This window comes from Desmodus rotundus, chromosome 7 (assembly GCF_022682495.2).
Source record: "Desmodus rotundus isolate HL8 chromosome 7, HLdesRot8A.1, whole genome shotgun sequence".
NCBI classification, from domain to species: Eukaryota; Metazoa; Chordata; class Mammalia; order Chiroptera; family Phyllostomidae; genus Desmodus; species Desmodus rotundus.
In genome coordinates, this window is record NC_071393.1 from 130,761,488 (window position 1) to 130,786,260 (window position 24,773).

The 24,773-nt window shown below is 51.6% G+C and overlaps 1 protein-coding gene across 2 annotated transcripts in view; it reads right to left on the reverse strand.

Moving 5' to 3' along the window:
• Positions 1-778: 778 nt before the first annotated feature.
• CLMN (calmin) overlaps positions 779-24,773 on the reverse strand; it is a 96,605-nt gene continuing 72,610 nt past the window's right edge. The window contains exons 7-14 of one of the 2 annotated variants that reach the window (XM_024567423.4): positions 23,565-23,758; positions 22,690-22,772; positions 17,449-19,089; positions 14,964-15,160; positions 10,863-10,923; positions 10,188-10,258; positions 9,697-9,793; positions 779-8,228 (exon numbers count right to left, since the gene is read on the reverse strand). In XM_024567423.4, the coding sequence (XP_024423191.2) occupies positions 8,064-8,228; positions 9,697-9,793; positions 10,188-10,258; positions 10,863-10,923; positions 14,964-15,160; positions 17,449-19,089; positions 22,690-22,772; positions 23,565-23,758 (2,509 nt within the window). In that variant the 3' untranslated portion in view covers positions 779-8,063. Of the gene's footprint in view, positions 8,233-9,696; positions 9,794-10,187; positions 10,259-10,862; positions 10,924-14,963; positions 15,161-17,448; positions 19,090-22,689; positions 22,773-23,564; positions 23,759-24,773 lie in introns of both variants that reach the window. The other variant, XM_024567424.4, reaches the window with a different exon arrangement.

Here is a 24,773-nt window from a genome sequence, read left to right on the forward strand (position 1 = left end):
TTAAGCTTTGGAATTCACTTACAAATACAGAGGTACATTATTTTAAGCAAATAGGCCACTTACTGAGATTTTATAAAAATAATCTAGCTTGCTAACCTTTGGATTTTTAAATCTAAGACTTTTCAAAACAGGTCTTCCAACTTCCAGACCGGAAAGGTAAACAAATTATTCAAGGTGTCACTGCAGGTGAGCCACAGCTACACGTGGGTTCCTGATGCCAGGGACAGCTTGTCCTCCTTTGGAATAAAGCCAACTCTTTAAGTTACAGACACTCCCAGTGTTCCTTTTAAAAAAGGGTTTCCAATCTTGCGTGACATTTAGCAATCCAGGTTTGGAGCCATCCTTTCTTGTAGCATCATTTGCAGAGAATATGCTTGTTTTGAGTTTTGGTGGGATTCATATAGAAGTGGTAGCTGTTGCAAAAGGGATAAATCTATCAAAAGCTTTTTATATTTGTTTTTTTGCAACAATGCAAAAATTACCACTTTTAAACTTAAAGGAAAAATTATGATCCCCATCTCAGATCAACCAGTTAGGACTTCATCCAAGCAATCCACGTTCACCATCCCACGTCAACTGTGGGACGCCCAGCGCAACGGAAGGGCTGTTTTCTGAAAGAGAAAGTCGAACATCCTACTCTGAAAAGCACGTGTTAGTGGTGGAGGGGTGAGTGGTGGGGGTGGGGCGTGGCAGGATGCAGAGTTCACTGAAGTCACCGAAATCTTTGATGTTAAACCCTGAGACACATCCCAACCACGTGTCTGTTTGAGGCACGTGGTTGCAAATTCGCCACCATAGGCTAAAACAGGAATCTGGGGCGTCCTCCGTCATTGTTACGTGAGTACTAAGGAGATATTTAAGCAGTTTTGATAGGGCGCTGGGGATCAAGGTGTGCGGAAACGTGGGGAGGGACAAAGGATGCAAGGTGGGGACTGCAGAGCGCCTCATGAAGTCTGCCACCTCTCACCTCTGAGAATTTCCACCCACAACTTGCCAAGTAGGCCAAAGTCACCAGAAATCAGAATCTCATTAGGGCACAACTTTATTTGCTAAGCAGGGATGTCTAGGGTGAAAATCAGCATCTGAAAATGAGTCCTGTGTTCCCGGGTCTCCGGCGTACCCGCCCCATGACCTTGTTCTCTTTCCTTCCTGTGCTTTACTTTCCGCTCTGGACTAACCACCTCCTGTGACTGGTATAAGGGTCCAATGAGTTAGTGGGCACACAATGGCTTCGACTTCCTCTTGTAAAAGGCACGAGTTAGATTTGATACAGAGCAGCTGGCCAGATGAGGGTGGGTTGGAGAGAGGTTAGGAGGAGCCACGGGAAACTGAATGCCAAGAAAGGAGGGATATTCAAAGTCTGGAGAGGAGGGAAATGGAGAATGAGGAGCTACTGAGCATTTTACATCCCATCAAACGTGCAAGGAAGCTATAGTTCATTCCACAAATATGTACCGAATGTCTCCTCTGCACAGAAGATGCTCAGAGCGCTTAACTGGCCCAGGATCTCCCAGCTATCTGGTGACAGAGCCGAGATTTGAACCGAGCTCTGCTGATTCCCAAGCCTGCCCTCTTTCCTGATCCCACCAAATGTCCTGTAGGAGGGAGTGGCTTTTTAAAAAAATGGGTTGTTAAAGAGAGCCCTGCTAAATGAAAGCGAGACTTGACACCTGAGTGGCAGGGACTTTCAGAAGTTAGCAGTGGGACCGGGGCCAGAGATTGCTTCACTGTGCGTGCATTTAAAGACCACATGGTCGAACAGCACAAAATACTGGTTGTTTTCTCCCCATGAACAAGAACGTTTTCTGGCTTGACATCGCAGTTCTGGGCTGGGAAGATCTGCTCGCCTGAGGTGTTTTCTCAAGAGTCTCAGAACAAATTGTAAACACAAGTTGGTCCCCCTGGCACTGTGAGGTCAGGCAGTCCCAGGAGTGGGAGGAACGCCAGCACCACTGGCCTCTGCCGAGTCTCGGAGAAGCCGGAGCTCTGAGTCTCCAGGCCTTTGCCCCTTTCCCCTATCAGCTCACTCCAAGCCCGGGCCCGCGCACGGCGCACAGCGGTGGGGAAGTGATAAGGCCTGAAGATCACTGCGTTACTCTGAAACATAGCAAGGAGGGCCGAGGGCTCGTGAGGAGCCTGAAGACACGGTCGCGTCTGATGGGAATAAGAGATTTCAGGTGCAATTCACACAAAGCCCACGCTTCTCGAGCATCGGGCTCACCTCCCTGAGCGGCTGTCATTCAAACACATGCCCCACGAGAGGAAGAGCGGGGCAGAGCGGAGCAGATCGGTGGAGCTCAGTGTCCAGCAAAGAAGTGAGGTAATTTCTTGGCTCCCTCACACTGGCTGTTAAGGCAAACTCCATGGCAATTTCTAGCAAATGAGCATGATATCACCCGTGCCAGCTTGCCGCCGTCACCTGCCCGCCCCAGCACCTGGACCTCGTCATCGGAGCAGCCCCGCTCAAGAGCTGGATGGGCCAGAGGAGGCACCTGCTCTTCTCGGGGGGGCTTCAGACCGTGGTGCGGGCCCAGGACTTTAAATCTTCCCCGAAGGCGGTTTCAGCAGGGATCATGCAATGTTGGGACCTAGAGAGCTTTGTGCTGGCTTCCTGGCAAGAGTATCACCAAGAAGGTTCTGAGAAGCCACGTTGGCTTGAAGCTCTGTCACAGCCCACTTTGGGGACTTTGGGTGGTAAAGCTGACTGTGGGTGGGTCCCTCGGTAGAGGTCCCTGAGGGAAGTCTCCAAGCAGACAGGAGAGAGGCCATGTCTCAGAACTCTGGTGGGGTTTCTGGAGTCCTTCTGGACATTCCAGAAAAACCGAGCTTGCATGAGAGAGTTCATAGGACTGCAATCCAACGACAGAACCGCAGACAGGCCAGTTCTTACCCAGAAGTCGCAATGAACTGTCACAGGAGGAAGACCAGTTCTTCCCTGTTCACTCTGGCTTGTGTTTGAGAGGTTCGCCCTAGGCTGTTGAGTCCTTGGCCGGAAGGGGAGGGCAGGCCAGCTCTAGGGGCAGGGGGCTGCAGTTCTGTAGAAAACCTAACGGGGAACCTAGCTGCCCCTGCGAGGGCACCGACTACCAGTGTGACTGTCATCTCCACTTCCTGACCTTGTCTCCTCGTTTCTTCAATGAGGTGCCGGACCCTTACATGGTCCCCGAGGCTGTCGAATAATCTGTACTTTTGAGGATGGACTCTACAGACGGCCTCCAAGTGCTTCTGCCCCCCACGATTCTACCTAAGAGCAGGCAGGCACTGCGCAGAGAAGAGTCGGGGGAACGACGCTGAACCCCAGAAAGGGAGACGCAGCGTGTGTCCTGGGTGGCTGTCTGGAGGGCAGTGAGGACATCCTTTCTGGCGCCCAGTCCTGGTGGGTATGGCCAGGAGGAAGTGCTTCCCGGCTCCATCAACAGAGGGCCACCCTATCTGTTCGCTGGCAAACACCAGTGTGGGCTACTGGTTTCTGAATGAAATGAGGGTGGCAGAGAAAACCTAGAAACTGCATGAGCTTGTCAGGATGTGGGAGATCTAAGATTCGTGGAGGCAAGGGTGGAAGAAGGGGGGTGGAGGAGAATAATTCTTTTAAGTGTGGCATTCAAGAGAGCCTGCAGGCGCTATTTGGCCCCCCTGCCCCGCATTATACAAAGGCGCTAGAGGCCGCAGCTCGGCAGGATGGACATCCCCAGCCCCAGCTGGTCTCAGGGCAAGTTCACAGCCAAGTCCACAGAGCACAGAGCCACCTAACAAAGGGGGAAGAAAGCTCAGATGGGCTTTGCGATTCAAGATGGTGTGTTGAACACGTGGGCTGCTTTCTTCCCATGTGAAGCCCCAGGAGAAGAGGGGCAAAGGAATGGAGGTTATGCAATCACAAAGACCAAGGGATGGAAAGGAGGGGGCAGGCGGGAGGTGCCAGGGGCAGAGCTGCTGGAGAAGTGAGCAGGGCAGAGGACTCCTGCAGAGGACTCTGGCAGAGGCATGTCGTGAGTAGTCAGCGTAGCTGTCGTGCTCCATGGAGGATTTGGAGGACGTCCAACCCAGGGACTCCAGGACACGCCAGGCACGAGGAACTCAGTGAGTCTACATACCGACTTAGATGGGACTGCCTGCCCAGAGGTCAGGAGCTGGGCACTCGGTCGAGTGCTGGGATCTCTGGGTACCATGGCTCTGCACAAAGGTGCTCGGCTGAGGTGCAACCAGGAGTTAAAATCTCACCCTTTGTGCTGCTCCTCAATCCTTGCCCTAGCTCAGGGCTGCATTTTCCTGGAGGAATGGGCAGTAGGTGCCCTCTGCCAATCAAGCTAAGTGCTTAGAGGTAGCTTCTGCCCAATGGGGGCACCTTTTCCTAAGTCATCCACCCGAGGGGACACCTTCTTTGAAATTGCACGAGGGCACTGCATAGGCTAGTAGCAGCCCTGTGTGTGCCCCTCCGCACCAGGCACAAGAGAAGTGGAAGTATCTCTGAAGACACACAGAAAGCCCCAGAGAAAAGACCTGAAAATATCGCTATGTTGGGTCCTCCATGAAGACTCCAGGTGTGCACGTGGTGACCCTACAGAAAAGCCCACCACCTGCCACCACAAGCTTCCAATCCATTCTTTGATGTGTGACTCTTAGGACCAGGAACAGAGGGTCACCGGATGGTGGGAAAAAACAACTTGTACCACGCAAGTCAGACACTGAGACCAGCTGAGAAAAACGCAACGGGGAGGAAACAAGAGCACGAGGAGAGCAGAAAAGGGCCCTGAGAACCCCACTGCCACGACCACCCACAGACACGTGTGACCTGCACCCGTGAAATGAGGACGAGAAACTAGGAAACAGAAACAAGAGACAAAAGAAAATGATGTGGAAATAAAAAGTGAAATAGAACATTCATCAGGTGTGTTGAGGAGATAAAACTGAACAACTCTCCCTGGAAGCAGATAAAAAAATAGACGGAAACTAGAGAAGGTGAAAAATACTAAAGGGTTAACCAGAGAGGTCCAACACGGGAACAACAGGTGGTCCGGAGAGAAAGCTGAACAATCCCAGGAACACTGGAGACATTCCCCAGGAGATCGGCCTGAGGCACACCACCAGGGGACAGCTCCGAACACTAACAGTGAAGGGACTGTAAGTGTTCCCTGGGCTTGGGAGTCCAAACGTCATCAGAGTCTCAACCACCACGTTGGGGGTGGGGGGATGGGGAGAAGGCATTAGTTCCCCCCTGCAATTCTATCCCAAGCCACACTTGGGTAAGGGCAGAATATTTTCAATGTTTACTCCCCATGTTCCTTTTCTTAAGAAGTTATTAAAGAATGTGCCACACTGAAAAAAAGAATCAAATCGAGGGAACAAGTGGACAAGAAAAAACAGGTAAGCACAGCGCACTGGGGGGTTTGGGGTGAAGACGGTCCTCACACAGCCGCACTGAACAGAGGCACACCAAACAGCACGGTCTCACTATGCGGGCAAAACACGGCGGGGGACGGGTGGGAGTGAGAGCCCCATCTGCCACAAGAGCAAGTCAGTGGACGCTTCTAAATTAACTTTAAAAATAAAAGTATGAGCGTGTCATGTAGGAAGGCGAAGGTGACTATTCAAAAGAGCTGAAAGTGTTACTTCTAGAGAGCAAGACTCTGGGGGCTGCTTTTCATTAAAAACCTTTCAGAGTTTGTTTCTTTTTAAACTACGAACATGTATTACTTGGATGAGAGTCTAAAGTAAATTCTTTTTTTTTTTAAAAATTATAAGCCGTGGAATGGTTTGTCCAGCAGGCTTCTCTATCCACCTTTAATATCCAGCTTCTTCCATATGAGCCTATGGTCAAATGAGACATTTTTTTTCCCTAAAAAAAAAAAAATCAGTTTGCTGCCAGCCTGGACCAAATGACTTTGCGGCATCTTGCCAGTCGATGGTTTTAAACATCACACATTGTACTGGGTGAGAAGAGAAGCCCGCAGAGATTTTTCTCAACAAAGTCTAGACCCATAAAGGAAATGATTAACGTTTGGGTGAGCTCTTCTCTGGCTCTTCGGGCATCTAATTGAGATGCGCGCTGCATGGTGTTCGGGTTATAAAATATCACACGTGTAACCTTTATTGTCTGTACCTTTGAGCTTTCCGTGATGCCAGGGCGCTCGCTAATTAGCTCATTTTCCACAGGACACTTGCCCTTCAAGATGGAACCCCTCCAAGCTCCCAACAGCTTTCGGCGGGAAGGCTCAGCCCCGTTTGTGGAGAGAACGTGGGCTATAGTCAGAGTGGGTCAGGGGCCGGGGCGGGGCTGTCACCCACCAAATGTGCTATGCTAATGCTCTTGGCCCTGCTGCAATTCTGTAAATTTGAACCTCACTGCTGGAAACAAGGGAGTCCTTGGCTTGCTGAGAGAGGAACGTAACTCCTGGAGCGAGAGCTGGCACGTCAGCCGACAAGCTGTTAGAGCTGTCGAGGATCCCCCAGACATAACGGGGGACGAGCCTGAAAGTGAATACAACTTCATGGAAAAATGTGAGGACAAAGCGGGGGTTGAAGATTGGCATAAAAACTCTGGTTTTGTTAAAATGAGGTCATTTTTATCTAATGGTTATATCCTTTTTTCCCCCAGGATGTCCATAGGCATGATGCAAATCCCCTGAATGTGGTGAGTGCTCTGGATTGGGCGCTCGCTCGGTGGCCTGTGCGGTGGACAACCTTGAACAACCCACGCTGCCTCTCTGGGTTCGGCTGGACGAGATGCTATCTGATGGTCCCTTCTGATCTAATAGTTTGTGATTTTACGTGTGTCACCTCATTCATGCTCACTGCGGAGAGGATGATGGGAGGAGAAGGCAATACACCGTCATTGTCACTGTGATCTGCATCTCCGAAGGAAATGGCCCAGAAGGAGCCCGGGCTGGAAGATGGAAGGGCTGGTGGGCGCCTCTGTTGCCTCACAAACCTCCTGCCTGCTCTGATCTCTTCTTAGGGTGTTTTCCAGAGAGAAAGCCTTTCCAAGGAATCCCTTGTGAAGGACCACAAAGGATGCCTGAGCCGAGACTGCACCCCGCAGCAGGTGCGCACAAAGCCTTTCTCGGGGCAGGAACCTGCTGGGCCACGTCCAGCCCTCGCCTCAACCGGACTTGTCCTTAGCCAGCTTCTTCTGCTCTCCTCCTCAGGCTCTTTCCGGGGCTTTGCTGTGCCCGGGTGGGGGTGGGGCTTAAGGATCAGCACAGATGCCTCAGGAGCCAGTGATGGAAGCCAGGGTGCTGCCAAAGCAAAGTGGGAGGGACCCCAGTCTGCCCTGCATCACCCAGAGCTCTGCTTTTATCTGGCATCAGCACTGACCACACCCTGCCCCAAGACTTCATTTGAAAGGAGGGTTCTATTTGTGGAAAAGGTTTGAAAGCCCAGCGTTGCCCCAATTCAATCAATGCAAACGTAAATTTATAATGCGTCCCACTTTCCCCTCTCAAAACCCAAAAACCTAGGGCGAAAAACCTAGGCCCTGCAGCTCACAACAGTGTTCGCTTCCCTGCTTGGATCTGGCCACTCCCAGATGCTGTCCTGGAGCTGGCAGCTGTGTGTCCCTTACATGTCCCCCCCATTGCCAGACCACACAAGTACAGGGACACCAGGCACCTTCAGTCACATGGCCCCTCCTGGAGAGAAACGTGGCAGTTTTCTCCCCAGCAGAGGCTCTGCCTGGGGCATCCACCCTCTTTCCCATTGGGAAGACCCTCATCGGAGAGGAAAGTAACTCGAGTCCATCCAGGACCTTACGAACCTGCGTGTGGGATGGGCTGAGACCGGGTGATGGCTAGAAACTAGTAACTCACAAAGCAAGGCACACGAGAATAGAGCCCACCCCAGGGTCTGGCACACCCCTGAGTGCCGAGTACGCAGCCAGAGAGAAAGCATGCTTAGGATGCACCAGAAGAAAAAAAGAAAGAAAGGAAAAAGAAAAGCAAGGAGTTCAAGTTTCCTGGGAGATCCTCAACTGTCTGTAGAGGCGCCCTGTCCGGAACCTGGAAGAAAACAAAGTAGAAAGATCTCCCACCCGGGCAGGGTCCTGTCTCTTTATTGTGCAGACACACGCGTCAGAGCCTGGTGATGTCCAGCTGGGGGAAGAGCAGCAGGCAGTACACCAGGAGCCAGAGGAAGAGGATGAAGTACACCATGTCCGGCTGCTGGACGAGCTGGGTCAGCGAGTCGCTCTGCAGGCTGGCGCTCTCCTGCAGTGTGGCTTCACCAGAGTGGCTGGCCTTCCTGCAGGGGCAAGACACAGGCAGGGCTGTCACAAGCGGGACCCTGGTGGAGCGGACCCTGCTCGCTCCCCATACGTGAACATCGCTGCCCAACTGGAGAGCTGACAGCCCAGGGAGGTGGCCAAGAGACCCCGCGTTGCATGTGTGGTCCCAAGAGTGGGGAGGCTGGGGGCCTGGTGGCCCCGCAAGCCCTGACAATACTCAGTTCATCCCCACAACATGAAGAGGGAGGGGCTGCTAGCCCACTCCACAGACGGGCACACTGAGACTCACGGGCGGTGGACAGGCCTGCCCTAGGCCCCACAATGACTGTGACAGAGCGGGGCCCTGGCCCAGGTCTGACTCCCAGGCCAGGACAGCATCCTTGCCACCACAGGACCCTTCACACGGTTAGGTACTGGCAGTAGTGTTATTACTGAGTAACAGAGGGGACTTCCTGTGTCACCTAAAGGAACAGAGAGTTCCCCAGTTACAGATCATTTGAAAACAGCCATTAGAAACCAAAACCAAAATAACCACCAACGCAGTTTGGTTTCTGGTTGCTAAAATAATGGCTAGATTTGGTTTTGGTCATTTTCCTCTTTCTTTTATTTCACAGAAGGTAGTGTTAAAGTGACATTCAGCTCTTCTCTGGAGGACAGAGCCCGGAAGGGCACCGTGTGGCGGTGACCAACCACAGCACCAGATGTCCACAGAGGGAAGGGCTGGGGCGAAATCTGACTGGAAGGGGCACTGGGAGCCTCTGCTTGCAGCTGCGTTTCTAGAAGCTGAGTGCAAGCTCTTTGGGGTCACTTGGGACTTGTGGTAGAGGTTATGAGTCAAAAACCCCTTCATCTCCAGCTGTCTCCTGACCCGGTGGCAGCCCAGGCCCAGAGCGGACTGCACTTCGCCCTGCTCTGGAAACTGAGGGATGCAGATGCAATGGACAGGATTGCTCTCTTTCTTAAAACTGTCCTGAAAGAAAACGTCAACTGTATTTTTATTGCACGGGTACTCAGTGCCCCCAAACATGGAAAACACGACTGACTGTATTTTTCAACCCTGCAGGCTCAATTTTCAAAGTTTCTATCTCATAAAAGCTGCAAGTGCTATTTTCCTGTGAGTATGTCAAGCCTAATGGAAAATGTGCACTAATATTTCCATCTTATGGCAGGGGAGGGAAACAGATCTCGCCTCTTTTTAGGAGCCAGAGAGGTGGAATTCGAGGGATCACACTCCTGGGTGTTGGGCAATATTCTGGCAAAGGTTTTCCATTCCAATAATTTAAGTCCTTCCGAGCCAATTAAAAGCCATGGCACATTAAAAAAAAAAATCAGTAAAATTAAGTGATTCCGTAACGCTAACAGGCATGGGGCAGGTCAGACTTGTCAATTTTAGGGATTTCTCTGGTTTCCTATGTCCTAAGTGGGCCGGCAATGTAGCAGGCCTGGCCTAGGCCGTCTGGTTCTCCAAGAGTAAGAGATACTTTCATAGACTTCCTGGCATGTCTGCCTTCCCTCTTCTTGTCTGCTCTGATGCCATAAAACTGTAAGATCAGCTCAGTGAGCTTCTGAGTATTGTACCTGCAGTGGCGACAAGGAATGAACAGGGTGGTCAGGCGCAGGGGCACGTGGAATACAGAGTATCACATCCCCACCTCTCCTGCCTGGCTCTTCCTCGGATAGACAGATGACACCCCGCCCCGTTTATTTAATTGTGGGTGCATGACCCAGACCCATCTCTAAAGGGAGCCATTTTTGTTCATTTGTATCCACTTTTCCCTCTCACTCATATTCAATTTACATCCATTCTCTCTGAGACAGTTAATTCTTTGGATTATCTCAGACCCTTAATCTCATAAACAAAGCATAGCTGGAGAATAGCCACCCCCAGAAGGTAGGCTGCATAATTAAAAAAAAAAAAAAAACCAAAACAGTTTTTTTTAAAGCCCACGAAACTCGGAGGAAAGCCACCAACCTGGCTGACATTTGATTTCTTCTGTCATCCTGATCGGCTGCGTTCCTCAATTGAACATAGCTAAAATGATCCTACAGTGAAATTTATAAACAAAACCCCGCAAACCCAATTAGTAAAGATGAAATCTCTGAAACAGAAAATAAAATGATTTTAAACACACAAAGCCGAGCATGCCACGTTGTCTCAACACTGTAAACATCTAGTTCCCAAGTCAAATTGCTAAACGTCATTCTACCCTCTCCCCCAACCCCGCACTGGTAGCCCCCCTCCCACCACCCGAATCAGGGGTGTTGGCCACGGTGCTTTGGATCCTGACACAGCCAGAGCTAAATCGTTGCAAATGTAGAGCGCACCCCCCACTTCTGTCGCACCTGTCTTTGAACGTGACCTTTCTGGGTGTGTGCACAGGGGTGGGTGTCTTGGATACATTATTTTTTTCTTATATAACAAAGAGGCCTTTAGGCTTTAAAATCATCACTTTATTTACATCCCCTATTGCCCAAACTGGACATCCGACTGGACTGTGCTTAACAACAAGTTTTCAATTTGCTTGTCTTCTATCCAAAAGTATAGCTGTTGCATGTTAGTAATTTCAAAGCTCTGGGCTGGGGAGGAGGAAGGACGGAAAGGAACTGATTAGCAGAGGAGCATGGAAGAAGAAATTCACATACTAACCGATTCCAAAGACCTATTGGTATGTCGTCGAATGTAAATGCTGGAGTCACTGTGGCTAGTCCTGCAAAAACAAACACACGTTTTGAATTGGCGCCACCAAGAGCTCCTCGTGGCTCAGCTGGCCCACCCCCTCCTGAGGCTTCCATGTGTGGAAGCGGACTTCAGCAAACTACGACTCAGACCCAGTGACAGAAATGAGACATTTTACCCCATACCTCCATTTGGGCTGGAGGGTGCTTACAAATATTAGGAGGGATATTAGAGAGCCACATGGGCCCTCATCAGCAAGAAAACACAGAGGGTTTTAAATAGAAAGAAGACCACGTATTCTTGAAAATCATAGGATCTCACGCTAGGAGGGAGTCTCCTTTCCCAAGCATCCCTAAGTCTGGGGACTTGGCAGTGTCCACAGCTAGCTAAGGTCAGACCTGGGCCAAGACCTGGTGTCCAACCCCCTGTCCAGGGCTCCGTTCTGTGCACGATGCTGCTCTCCACTCGTCTCTCAGTTGTACCACCTCTTTTCATGCACGAGGAGGCTAATATAATGACCTTGTCTTTGAGGCTAATGTTCAATAGTTCTCTGACCTTCTACTAGAGTTGGCTTGCCTAGGACTGAGGCAAACAAGACCCAGCCAGAGGCCTGGGCTATCGTCCTGGCTTCTTGATTAACTGGCAACCTTACTCAGCCAGTATTTCGTCTCTGATCAGTTTTCCTCATCTCTAAAATGGCTCATCATTCCCACCCCCCACTTTGCAGAGCTGGTGGGGTGACAGTGTGATGGAGGCCAAAGTGGCCCCGTCTTGCTGCTCAACAGGAGAGCTAGGTGTTGGGTGTCACTGTGCCCTGGTAGAGAGACAGTCATCTCAGCTTCCTCCAAGGAAACCTACTATGTGGCATCCTGGGGTCCAGAAAAAAAGGCATTTGATGCAAAAGTTTATCCCAGATGTTTTCATCATGGGCAGCCTTGGTTTCCTTACCCACTATTGTTCTGAGAACTTTAGCTTTTCCTTTGTATTGGGCGAGCTGCCAGTGAATAGTTACTGAGCACCTACTATGCGCCAGGTGCTTGGCCAGGCCTACAGGAAACCTCAGTCCTTGTCTTCAGTCTGAAGCCTGCGCCTGTTTTTGCTGGCTGGTCTCACGGCACAGCAATGAGACAAAATGCACCCACAAGGAGAGCGAGCCCGGTGTGGCACCCGTAAGCGCTGCCTTGGCACACTGAAGGGCCCGGAGAGGCAGGGCACGCTTTCCCCGTGTTTGCGAAGCTTCTGGTAAAAAGTACCCTCTCCCCCTTTTCCCAGCACACTTTCTTTCAGGTGGTTTCCCTGTTAGGGACTTCCCGACAGGAGACTTATGCAGGTTTTTGTCCTGAACTTCATCCTCTCAGCAAGCACTAACGATCAAGAGCCTACTGTGTGCCAGGCACTGGGCTAGGTGCCAAGGACCCAGCTCCCCCAGGAGCCAACCACAGACTGAAAGTGCACGTTCATTCATTTATTCATTCACCCAAACAATTTGTCCCAAATGCCAAGTGCAAGGCAGGGGCTGTGCTAAGTGCCAGGGCAATGCTGGTGTGCCTTCCCTGCCTCCAGGGCGCTGGCTCAGCACCGAGGTGGGGAGCGCATGATGAATAATTATACAAACAATTAGGGAAACTACTGTTTTGATAAGAGTAGGGACTATGACAACGTATAAAGGCGGATCAAAAATAGCCTGGAGGAATCCAAGAAGGCTGCCTGCAGTTAGTGAAAGCGAAGCTGGGACCCAAGGGGGCAAGGCAGGAAACAGGCAGGGGACAGAGGGTCCGCAAAGGGGAGGGGTCTGGGTGAGGGGTGGGCATTCAAGGACCTCAACTAAGAGCAGGGGGCCTGGAGCACTGGGGATAAGAGGGGAGGATGACTGAGGGTGGATGCAGGTGAAGCTGGGAGACAGGTCACGAGGGGTCCAGCAGGCTACGGAACAACGGGCCTTTCACCTAGACCAACAGGAAGCCACAGGTGGGGACTGAGTCAAGGTCCAGCCAGGAAAACATCCTGGGGAGAGATGCCCAGGGCTCAGCCCCACCCAGCAGCCTGCGGCCAGCACTGACTGAGTATGGCCCGCACCTCAGGGAGCTGGCAAGAAGGCCTGGCCCACGGGCGGGGCTCTGGGGTCCTCACACATTCATACCGCGGAGCACCCCTGTGCACACCTGCCTCCGTTTGGCGTGCAGGTTCCACCTGGCTGCACTGCTTCCCCATCATTACAGGAGAGATGGGAGGGGGGCTGAAGGTGGCTGCCGCCCACTCCATGCGGAGCAGCCAGGGCAAGGTCCACCAGGCCTCTTCCTGCACACACCAAAATACCAGGCTACGTTTCCATCTCTGTCCCCGTTTCACCTTCAGGGGGACAGGTTTTGCTGCTACTTCCTGATACAGCATGCAGCCCAGATGCTCCCTTTCCCCCAACATCCCGTTTCTCCTCCCACCCTCACATCCCACAGACATTTGCAGAGTGCCCGCAGGGCGCCAGCTGCTTGCTCTGGCCGTTTCTTTCACCCGGAATGCCTTCCGTCCCTCTCCCAGAGCCACATCCCACGTTCTGGGCTGCCCTGACTCCTCCCGTCCGGCACCACCTTGTCTCCTGCCAGCCCTGAGGCCCGGGAGGGGGCGGTATGCCTGAATTACACCATGGCTGACCTCTTCTCAAGTCCCCGAGTCTAGCAGCCTCCATCATGGAATGGCCACTCACAGATTATCGAGAACTGACATGCTCAGGGAGAAGCTGAGCAGTCTGGCAAGTGGCCAACGGCCCCTCCCCAAGTTGTGATAAAGTAGGAGACAGCCCCGGGCTGTTTGCCCATAAGTGTTCACCAGCACCTAGAGTGAGGGCTGGCTACACACTAAGACACAGATGTTCGCTGCACAGTCATGAGAGGGGCAGGAAGAGGAACACTGGGAGTCGTGGTCAAGGTTGGCAGTGGCCTTCCACCGTGACTTGCCCCTCCCTATCCAGGCTCCGGACTAACCTTCCTTTGTGTCCCGCTGCGCCGGGCAGGGAAGCTGGGCAGAGGGGAGACAGAAAGCCAGGTGCCCACCAGCTCCTTCTCAGCTCTCCCTGTCTGGGCCTCTCCCCACACACTCCCCAAATGCACATCTCAACAACGTGCCTTTGCAGCCAGTACGGCCCCCCCTCCACAGGCAATGAGGGGTCAGGAAGGGAATATGGGTGGTTGGGCTCGACAGAGCTGCATCCAAGACCCCAGCTCTGCCACCTCCTAAGCTGAGAGGTGCCCGAGCCCCCATGTCTGTCATGGGGGTGCCCGTGAAAGGTCATGAGGAAATGCACAGGAGATGCCTGGACACACAGGGCGTGTCAACAGTGACCGCTGTGACGAGGAGTGATAATGGGGAGAGACCAGGGTCTTCTGAGAGTCAGCAGGGAAATATTTTCTCTGGGACAAATCCGGCCCATCCTGTGGCCTTGGAGAGACGCATCAGATGTGTGCTACAAGCCTCCTGCAGATCAGCTCAAGGTCATTATCCTCCCTGAGATAAATGAGCCATGCTTAGTTCTTTAGAACCAAACTCATAGATGAAGCCATAATATTCAAGTCTAAATTCTACGTGACAGAGATGAAAGGTGCCCTCAGCACACGGGCAGCTCATCCCTTCTGATTCTGGAGGATGCTTATAACCAGCCAAGTCTGATCTCTCACAGCGGTTACCTGGGGCCAACAGAGTCTTCGAGTCTATTGCTTTTCATACCCCACGCCTACCTGCGGTCCAGCCATTTCTCTGCTCACTGCTAGTTCCCACTCAGGGATACTTGGAGTGAGGAGAGAAGGCAAACTTCCTATCTTCCTGTTCAGCTGCTTATCAGCAGGCCTGGTGAAGGTGAGGTCGGCTGGGGGAACCCAGGTGTAGAGCTGAGGATGAATCTGTGCTCCTGATTCCGGCAAATGACCGACTTGCCAGATGAATTCTGTGTGAATCTGTATGAACATTCTCACCAAGTTTCCTCTGCTGTCAGCCCCAGCCCTGCCACCCCTCAGAAACGGACAGCACAGTGAGCCCCGCTCTCCGGCTGGGCCCTCGGGGGAGGAGACAGTAATAAAATACCTGGAAAGGACTCTGTGGTCACCAGCGTCATCTTCTAGGTCATCTGAGGATCGAACAGTTCCAGGTGCTATAAATATTGAACTTTCTACGTGGTCCACATGTTTCTTTTTTTCCTTTTTTTTACTGCTGACAGCTTCTCCCACGACCTTTTCTTCTGAAGGGTTTGCTAAGTGTTCCGAGTTTGGGGATTCCTGGGACTGAAGGACAAGACAACCAAACAGAAGTCAGCATGTCACGCTGCGATGTCGGATGAGCGATGCCACCCAGCTGCGCTCTGCTCTGCCCTGACTTCGAGGCCCAGCGAGGGCGCCCCTTCTGACGGCCTCTCCCGGGAATTCCTTCCAGCGAAGCCTGCCTTGGAAGGGAAGCCCACCCGAACTCCTGCCCCCTGCGCAGAGTTCAAACACTGCAGACTGGTGGGGTGAAAACGGCATGAGGTCTAGAGTCTGTATTATCTAGTTTTACATCCTGGCCGACCCAGCTATCTGACCTTGAGCGACTGACTTCATCCCTGGTTCTCAGTTTCCTTATCTGACAAATGGGTATAATCATCACCAACCTCTCCACGATACCACAGTGCTTCCTGCAGAAGATGTCCCTCCCAGGGGCAATGGTTGGACCCTCACACAACCATCATCTGCTTAAGTGGGGAAACGAACCCTGGAAGCCAAGGGGGCCGCAGGGCGCAAAGGTGGCCCCGGAGTCTGGAGAGGCACGCGCACAGGCAAACGTGTAGTTGGTGGGATGGTGCTTCACTGTGCCTTTGGCTGAAGGTGGATTGTGGTGCATCTCTAGCATTTATGGGACAAGGAATGTTCTTTGACCACTGTCCACACCAGACACTCTGAAACCCACCAGCAATGCTCCTGAGTGAAACCAAAAAGCATGGGAATTGTTGGAGCCACCTCTCAATAATTCCCTCCGGGGCTAGAACCAACGCTCACCCTCTACCTGGGAGAGAAAATCACAACCCACGAAACCCGGCTAAGCACTAGGGTAGGAAGGATGAAGATTTATTGGCTTGAGAGAAGCTGGGAAGGTTCCTGGGAGGAGGTGCCATTTGTGTGAGGCGTTGAAGTTGGGTAAGCACTTGCCAAGAGGAGGAGGGAAGGTGCTGAGACCAGATCAAGCAAAGCCTGGAGGCAGAGGAGAGATGGGGTAGTGGGGAGCCAGGGAGGGAGCTGGTGTGGCTGCAGGGGAAGGGGAGAAGGGGGACCAGGGGGCTCGGGACCAGGTGGGAGATGGAAGAGTCTCAAAGGTCACGCTAAGGAATGCGGACTTTATTCTGGGCATTGGAGTAGAAGAGCCACAGGATGAGATTTGTGCTTTAGAAGTCACTGCCCCATGGGGGCGGGGCTGCACTGGGGAGGAGAGACAGGAAAGCCTGGGAAGAGCCAATGGAATGGCATGAGGGGAGGGGCCATTGCAGAGGTGGTCCAGGTGAGCTGGAATAGCTGACAGATGTCCTCAGCGGGGCCTGCACATTCCCATCTCGGTTCCCACACTCCGGCCGTGCACTCCACCCAGAACTCCCTCCCCAGCTCCACAGGACGCTGACACCTGCAGCCTTTCTAGACCTCTGGTGGACTCCTGAATCCCTCTGCTGGGCCCCATCTCTTATGTCTGATGCCAAGGTCCCTCCTGGCACAGTTACTGGGCACTTGGTCTCCCAGCATTAAACACCAAAGGCAGGTTCTTCTTTTTGTTCGGTTCACTTTGCACACTGCCTGGTACAGGCTAGACTGAGTGGGCAGGTGGGCTTGCCTGGGGGCCCTTCTCCTCCCAGGCCAGCTCACCCCGGGTGCCCTACCTGCGGGGACCCTGGATTCCCAGTACTGCTGTGGGAGTGCTTATTATCAGGATACCTGCAGGAGGGCCCCCTCCCACTGCACCCCGGTAGCATCACACCAGGCCCCCCACCCTCTCCTCCACTCGCTGGTGGACCCTCTTGAGCTGTTGGGCCTGATGAAATGAGAACCTCAAGAGGCAGGTAAGTGTGTGCCAGCTGCTCCAGCTCAGAAGTGCGTGTCTCCTCCTTGCCCTGTTTACACACTCCCCTTCAAACCACAGGAGCCAAATAGTAACAGTGCCGAACAGGCCACAGGCTTTTAAAAGTCAAGGCCAGACTCAGCTGGGAGGTCTCCCTTTGGTTTTCCTGGGCTGCGGCAGGAGGAGGGGAACCCAGCATGCAGCTGTGATTACTATGGAAAACGATGACTGTGCCTGCTATGCTGGACTCTCAGACAAAACCTCGCTGATCCTCTTGGCAGCGCTGTGGGCAGGGCCAGGACTGGGGGAGGCCAGTGAGGCACCCAGGGTACAAATTTGAAGGAGCCATCCCTCTCGAATGCTAGCGCTGCCCTTGCCCGAGCCTCAGTGAGCACTTCCTTAAATGTGCCACTCGGGACGTCTGGGAGGGAGCCTATCTTATGAAAGATGCTGAGCTCAGGGAGGGCAGAATTCCCCGTGTCGGGCAATCAAGTACCTGCTGACTCTCCACAGGGGCACTGTCCTCGGCCTCCCTTTGCTGGTGATCCTGATGGGTGGGTAGCGGGGTGGGCTCCAAGGCTGGTTTGGCACCCTCCGCGCCCCTCTCCAGATTGGGTTCCTGGAGGGTGGAAGGGGGCTGGTCCTCGCCCGGCCCCAAGAAGCCGCAGCTGCTCTCTGAGGCCTCGGGCTCCTCCTCCACCCGGGGCCCCAGGTCACACAGATAGCCCTCTGCTTCTTCAAGGTCCGTCTCTTCGTTTTTTAAATCCTCCGTGCCTTCCGCATAAGCCTCCAAAACTGCAGCCAGGGGAACCTCGTAATGTGGGTAGTAGAACAGGTCGTGGGGGATGACGGAAACCTTGGAGAGGGGCGGGGACGGCTTGAAGTCCAGGCCTTCTTCACTGCGACTCACGAGGGTGTCCAAGCTGACACGGCTGCTGGGTGGGTTGGAAGGCAGTTCTCTGCGGAGCTCCAGGGGGCTTTCTGCCTCCCCCTCTTCCTCACCACGCCTGCGACGTGGGGATTTGCGCTTTGCTTTTTCATGCACCTCTGGCTTTTTATCCACTGGTACCTCCTCAGAGGCCAAAAAATAGTCTTGGTCTTCTTGTCCAGGGACCTTGTGAGGGTCTTGCTTGTCAGGCTTCCCCAGGGGCTCGTCTGAACCCTGCTGCTTGTGGGCAGCTCTACTCCTCCTTTTCCCCAATGTCTCAGTGGGCTCCTCTGCAACCTCGCCCTTGGCAGATGTTTTCTCAGGGGGTGAAGGATCCTCATCGAAAGCTTGACTGGTCGAGGCAAAATCGGCTAGGTCACTGTTAAATTTAGAGGCTTTTAGTGGTATGCCCTCAAAATAGTCATCTTTATCTATAGCTTCTACAGTCTGCAGCTCAACCTTGAGCTCCAAGGAATCAGCCACAACTGTATCCTCTCCATGGGGTGAATGGGGTCGGCTTCCTTCCCCGGGGCTGGCTGCCCTCTCCGATGCCCCATTCCAGGAAGGAGAACTCTGGGAAGTCAGAGAGTGACTGATCTTACTGTCTGCCAAGGAAACATCATCTAGGGCCTTGTCAGAGGCTGCTTCCAGGATGTTGGGGACTTCCTGTTTTGGCTTTTCCTCGGCACCCTCCAAGACGTATCCGCCCTGCTTCAACAACTCCTCTGTCCCTCTGGGGCTCCCTGCAGAGCCGAAGTCTTGGCTGTGGAAAGTGCCCTTGCTGCAGGATGCGTCGTGGCAGGTGTCAGCCTCAAAGTGCACACTTTTCTTGGTTGGCAGATGGTTGGACCCCCGGTTGTCCTTTCTGGATAAGATGGAAGATTCTGGAGATGGCTCACTGATGCTGCTGGTCTTACCTGGGGCATCTTGGAGGACCTGGTCGATGACCTGGTAGATGACCTCGGTGGCAGTGTCTGACAGCACCTGGCTGGAAATGCCACCCAGGTAGGGTTCCATCAGGCTCTTGGGCTTGTCGCAAACAAAGACTTTGGAGGGTGGTGGGTGGCTGGTTTCGTGGTTGACGGTGTAGGCACGCTCCCCGTCTTCACTCAGGAACAACACGGTGCTCTCCTGTTCAGAAGGCGTTTCTTTAATGCGGACAAAGGTGGATTCAATAGGGGCTTCTTTATCTGAATCCACAAAATCCTCCTGCAGAGAGACACAGGGCAACGTGAAATCAGGTTTATGGACCGTGTGCACTCCCCTCTCAAGGGACAAAATCCAAAGTGGAAAGGGCCACTTCGGAACTAATGCTGAGAGTTCTAATTAAGTTGTAGATGGTTGCAGAAGACTATTGTTCCTGCCAAAGTATTTTTAAAAATACTATTTTTTTTTCAAGCTGTGGATACAAAGAACTCTCAATGAACTAAACTGTAGAATGAGCCCATCTCAGTGAGTAGAGATTGTCAGCTGCTTCCTCCCTGTGGGCCAGTGTCTAGTCTGGGGACAGACAGGACAGTTGTCCCACCTGAGATGAGGAAAGATCAGCCACCTTGTCACTGACCGTGTGGGCCGGTATGACAGAGGCAAAACCAAATCTCCTTACAGGCGGGTTCTCCCACACAGGGACTTGTGCTGAGTGGAAAGGGCTGTGGGCCGGGCTGAGATGCAGGGCGCAATCTTGGGCCACCGATGTGGTCGGCTCCCAGTGTGCTAGTGGGCTCGGCATGGTGACCTCATCCTACACTTACTTGTTTGAAACCAGAAAGCTGAACTTAAATAGAACTGCAGCGTATCCCTTGCGGACTTCTGAGAAGGCCAAAATGATGAGTTCCTCCATGTAAATCCTTGTCTGGGAGAGGAATACATTCTCAGGGGGTGGGGGGGGAATGTTTATTTACACACCGGGTCTAGCGTAAAATAAAACCTTTCCAGATACCAAGACGCAGGGGAATGAGATCCATAATGAAGAGAAACAACAGTCATTAGGAGTAGACCCAAATAAGGCCCAGGGTTAGAACTAGCAAATGAAGACTCTAAGTTAACTATTTAACCTGCGCTACAAGAGACACAAAAGTAGCTCTTCGTGCTGAAGAGAGATGGTCATAGGTGGAAGCCAGCATCTGAAGGAGGGAATGAAAAGTACCTGAAATAGTAACTATATGGTCAATATAAAAGACTAAGAAGTTTTCTTAGAAAGTCTTCTGACTGTCTAAAGCCCAACTGTAACAATGTATTGGATTAAAACATATGGAGAAGTGAAGGAAATGACAATAATAGCACAGAGGAATGGAGAGGAAGCGAGTGGAATTAAATCTTTGCATATATAAAAACACATAAAATGCGCACTTTACTTGAAGCGCTATAATAGGAATTCAAGGTAAATTGAGGCATGTTCAAGATGGGTATTACAATCCCCAGGACAACTGCTAAAAAGATAGAGTGAGGAGGTGTGGCTAAAGAGCTAGTAGCAGAGCTAAAATGGAAACCAAAAAAATTATTGAATAATCCAAAAAAAATTCAGGAAGGAAAGACAAAGAAGCGTAGCACAGATAGGACCCATGGAAAACTAATCAAGATAGTATTTAAATCTCTGTCAGTGAATGAAAAACACACAAATTAAATGGCACACTCATTCTTGTCAGAATGGGTAAAAAACAAGACCTGACCATACACTGTTGATAAGAGACGTGGTAACTATTAACACACACGCCGAAAAGAACAAGATTAAAAAAGATGTATCACACAAACAGCAGCGAAAGCTGGTGTGGCTCTATCCCTCTCAAAGAAACTGCCTAAACCTAAAACCACCAAGTCATCAGGAAGATGCAGTAATCTTAAAGGTGTATGCACTTACAGCAAAGCTTCAACATACATAAAGCAAAAACTGACAGAGCTAAGGAGAAAAATAAACTCACAATCATACGCTGGAGATTTTTATGTTCCTCTCTCCCACACTATCAAGGACAGGAAAAGCGGAAAACAATACCAGTACGCCTACGTTAACCCACTCAACCTAATTGATATTTAAAGAACGTCAATTCTTTCAGTGCATGAGACCTATTCTTTTCGAGCGCATATGGTCCATTTAACCAAAAGAAACCACATGTTGGGCTGTAAAGCCAGGCGGCGTCTGGTACGCGGACAGCCAAGGCTTAAGGGATGTGTGTGGAAATGAACCAAACTCAGCAGAACTGTGCAGGAACGGCTCAGTGAGCGCTGGGACATGAGCTGGGACTCGTCGTCTGGAGTCCTCTGGGCACCTGTACGGACTGGCCGCTCTGCAGTGACACACTGTGCTCTGTGACTCCAGAGGACTTTCTCAGGTCTCATCTCCTGCTTCACTTCTCGTCCCCCTGCCCTGCTCGACAGCCCTGGGGAGACCCAAGTGTCACATTTGCTGAATCCTGGCTGTGACTCTTACAAATACCACACGTTTCAGTTGATTCCAAACTCAAACTGTGTCTTAAGGGCTCAAGACTAATAAAAGCCCTGATGCCTAGCATCTCTGAAGTTCGTAATGGGCTAGGAATATTACAAAATATTATTTACCATATATTATATTGTATAATACATACGATTACATAAATTAGTGTATTATAATACTTACTGTGTTATTACAAAAATAATAACAATCACCATTTGCTGTGCCTCAACTGTTTTGCCAGGCACGGGACCAACATCTCACACGGACGTGTATCAGAGAGGTGAAGTAAGCACCTTGAGGTCACACAGCTTCAAGTGGCAGACTGGCAGTCCAGCCCATGGAATTTCTGCTTCTAACTTAATGGGAAATGATCTATGGTGCAGGGACAGTCGGGAAACACACACACACACACACACACACACACAGCTACAGGCTGGAATGAAAGCCACACGTGGGTTCAGATTCAGCCTTTGGAACCACAGAGACCCGGGGTCACAGAGCGCTGGAGCTGGTGGCTGTGCGACCCTGGAGGGGCTCGAAGCCTCTGAGCACCCGTGTTCTCATCTATAAAACGAGGATGATGAGGCTGAGCCAGGTGGGACCGCAGGGAGGCTGTCAGTTACCTGACCAGGCTCCAGCGAAGAGAGCAGCCCTGTCCCCTGGGAGCATGAGCTCTTTATGCTCATTTTCTTTCTTTTTTTGGTCTATTACTTATAACTACTTCAAATTGTACCATGTTTGCTGATTTGTTCACTGTTCTTCTCTATCAGAGCAAAATTACTCAAGGTCAGGGGCCTCGTCCACCTAGTTTATTGCTGAGACCCCCCAGCCAGCAGTAGGGGTTCAGTAAATTACCAGTGAATTCGGTAAAGGGTTGTTGATATTGGTGTAACTGTCACCCTTATTGCGCTCATCTCTGGGTTGGCCGGAGGCTCAGTGGAGCCATGGCAACCTCTAAAGGGTCTCATTCTGCTCCAAAAAAAGAAAAAATCTGTCACCAAGTACAATCTGAGACTCCAAAAAAGGTGTGTTTTTAACATTGTCTTCTACGGTTTTTCAGGCTCTGATGAAGTCTGGTAGATTGCTAAAACGTTCCATCTGCTGTCTAAGAAACCGAGTAAGGGATCCATAGTACACGTGAGTATCTTTTATAATCTAAATCAAGTTTGGAAGACGTTTGCGAGAGGGGTGGCTGCCTAACTTCCCGTCCTGCTGTTAAACGTGGTACACGTCATACATGATTCTGAAATTAAAATGTGGGAAGGCAGCGCTCATGGAACTCGAGATCAATTTTGGATTATTATCGCCCCCGGACCTCCACGGCCCGGCTTCGTCTGGTGGAAATGCACTATCAGAATTAAAGGTAAGGAAAAGCAACATACGGCTTCCAGCTCCGGGAAATGTTCTAGAAACTGTGCCACGTACGTCACGATGGACTGCTCGTCCGGCGTGTCGACCATGATGTCTGTTGAGAGAGACACAGGTGTTAGAAGGACACACGGACACGCAATCTTTAAGGAGGACCACAGGACGCTGGCCGGTGAAGGGCCCCACAGACCACTGAGGTCTTTTCTCTTCCTTTTCCTTCCTGTGAGGAAATTTAGGCCCAGACAGGGCGGATCCTTCGACTGAAGACGGATGAACAGCGGGGCTGGGATGTAGAATCTAGGACTTGTTATTCCCAGGACCACCTGCCCTTCCCCACTGCTGGGGGAGCCCCACACTAGCCTGCCCTGTAGAAACCAAGATAGCCAAGCGCCTTGAAAATGTGTCCTTTCCGACTCTGGCACTGGGTTGAGGGGACCTGGTCCCAAAGGAGCTTCATTCAGTGCGATGTTCACTGCAGTGTTATATACAAACACGACTATTTCTGAAACAACCTCAGTGCCCACCAGTGGTAGAAGAGCCTAGGAACCTCTGGTATGCCACGAGATGGGCCACTACACAGCCCGTAAAAATACATGATGGACATACCATGGCTACATGCAAATACTTATGTCAAAATTACAATGTTAAGTTAAAAAAAAGAAGAGGCTAAAACTACACATACACTGAGTAATCCCAGTTATGTTAAAAAATTGTAATGAAATGCACCGAAAAATACTGGCAGAATGATCTCAGTGGTAGGAATATAGGAGATATAAGAAGTCTTCATTGGATTTTTCTGTATTTTCTAAGTTTTCTGCCTGGACAGCATGTGTTACACAGGTGACAAAAATCATTCGGAAGAAAGAGAGAGAAAGGGAACCACCGCTACCTTCTGGCTCCAGGAGCCTGGGGATGTGAAGGGCGTCATGTGCGATACTGAAGGCCTTCTCCAGATTCTCCCGCATGGAGTCCTCCAGGGCCTGCTTCATGTCCACCAGGCTGGGGTCGATGGCCTTGATCACAGCCAGGAAAGCCAGCCCGCTCTTCCAGCTGCCCGCAAAGTCCTGCACTGCCACGCCATACCTGGGGAGAAGCAGCAGGGCGGCCACAGGCGGCTTAGTAAAGAGAATCAGTGATAAGGGGTCAGCACGCAGCAGCCTCACGGGCCTCCGAGTGGGGCCTCGAGCTGCTGACCTCACGAGGCTGGATGCCCTGGGCCCCAAGCTCCGGGACAGTGGCGCGGAACCATCCCACTTCCATTTCTGGACAAACAGAAGGAGGAGGTATGCATCGTAGAAGAGGGCAAAACAGGACCTTGTGTCCCCCAGTTTCCAAACAGATAAACGAGCAAATTTATACCCTGTTCATCTTATCAGCGATATTCAAAACAGCAAGCAGGATGTGTTGTGCAATAAAGCGGAGCCAGGAAGTCCCATGTGCACACCCAGCTGCCCTCTCTGTACTTCCTGTGCTGTGACCTTGGGCAAGTCCTGTACCACCCTCGGCCTCAAACTCCTCAATGATAAAACAGGGATGCTCTCGCTGTGACCTCCCAGTGGTGGCTATGGGGAAGCACTGGCTTGAACCCACAGGAACAATCATGGCAGGTAGACACCTAAGTGTGCCCTGCAGGCGGCCCACAGGAGCCCCTCACACAGTGGGAGGGACAAAGATGGCTAATCCTGCCAGGTGCCCATTTCCTTTAGAAACCATCCCCTGAGACCTGCCCGTCGCATCACTGTGACCACTGAATTTTCTTAAAAAAAAAAAACAACCCAAACAAACCTTCTTAATGTAGAAACCACGTAAGATTCATGAGCAGGTGCAAGAGCAGAGGGCAGCACACATTCCCGGCGTGTGCTATCCAAGCTGGGACGTGGGGACAAGACTATTAATTAAGCCCCAGGCCTCATTCGGTCCCACGAGTTTCTTTTTCACAGGGGTGGTGTATGGGCCATGACATTTTAGCACAAGTACAGAGTCCTGGAGCCACGGCCACAGGGGAGAAGCAGAACTGCTCCATTACCCCAAAGACATCGCCGCCTCCTTAATCCCCCAGACGCCCTTTTGGTTGATGCCTCCTCAAACGACATGTCAG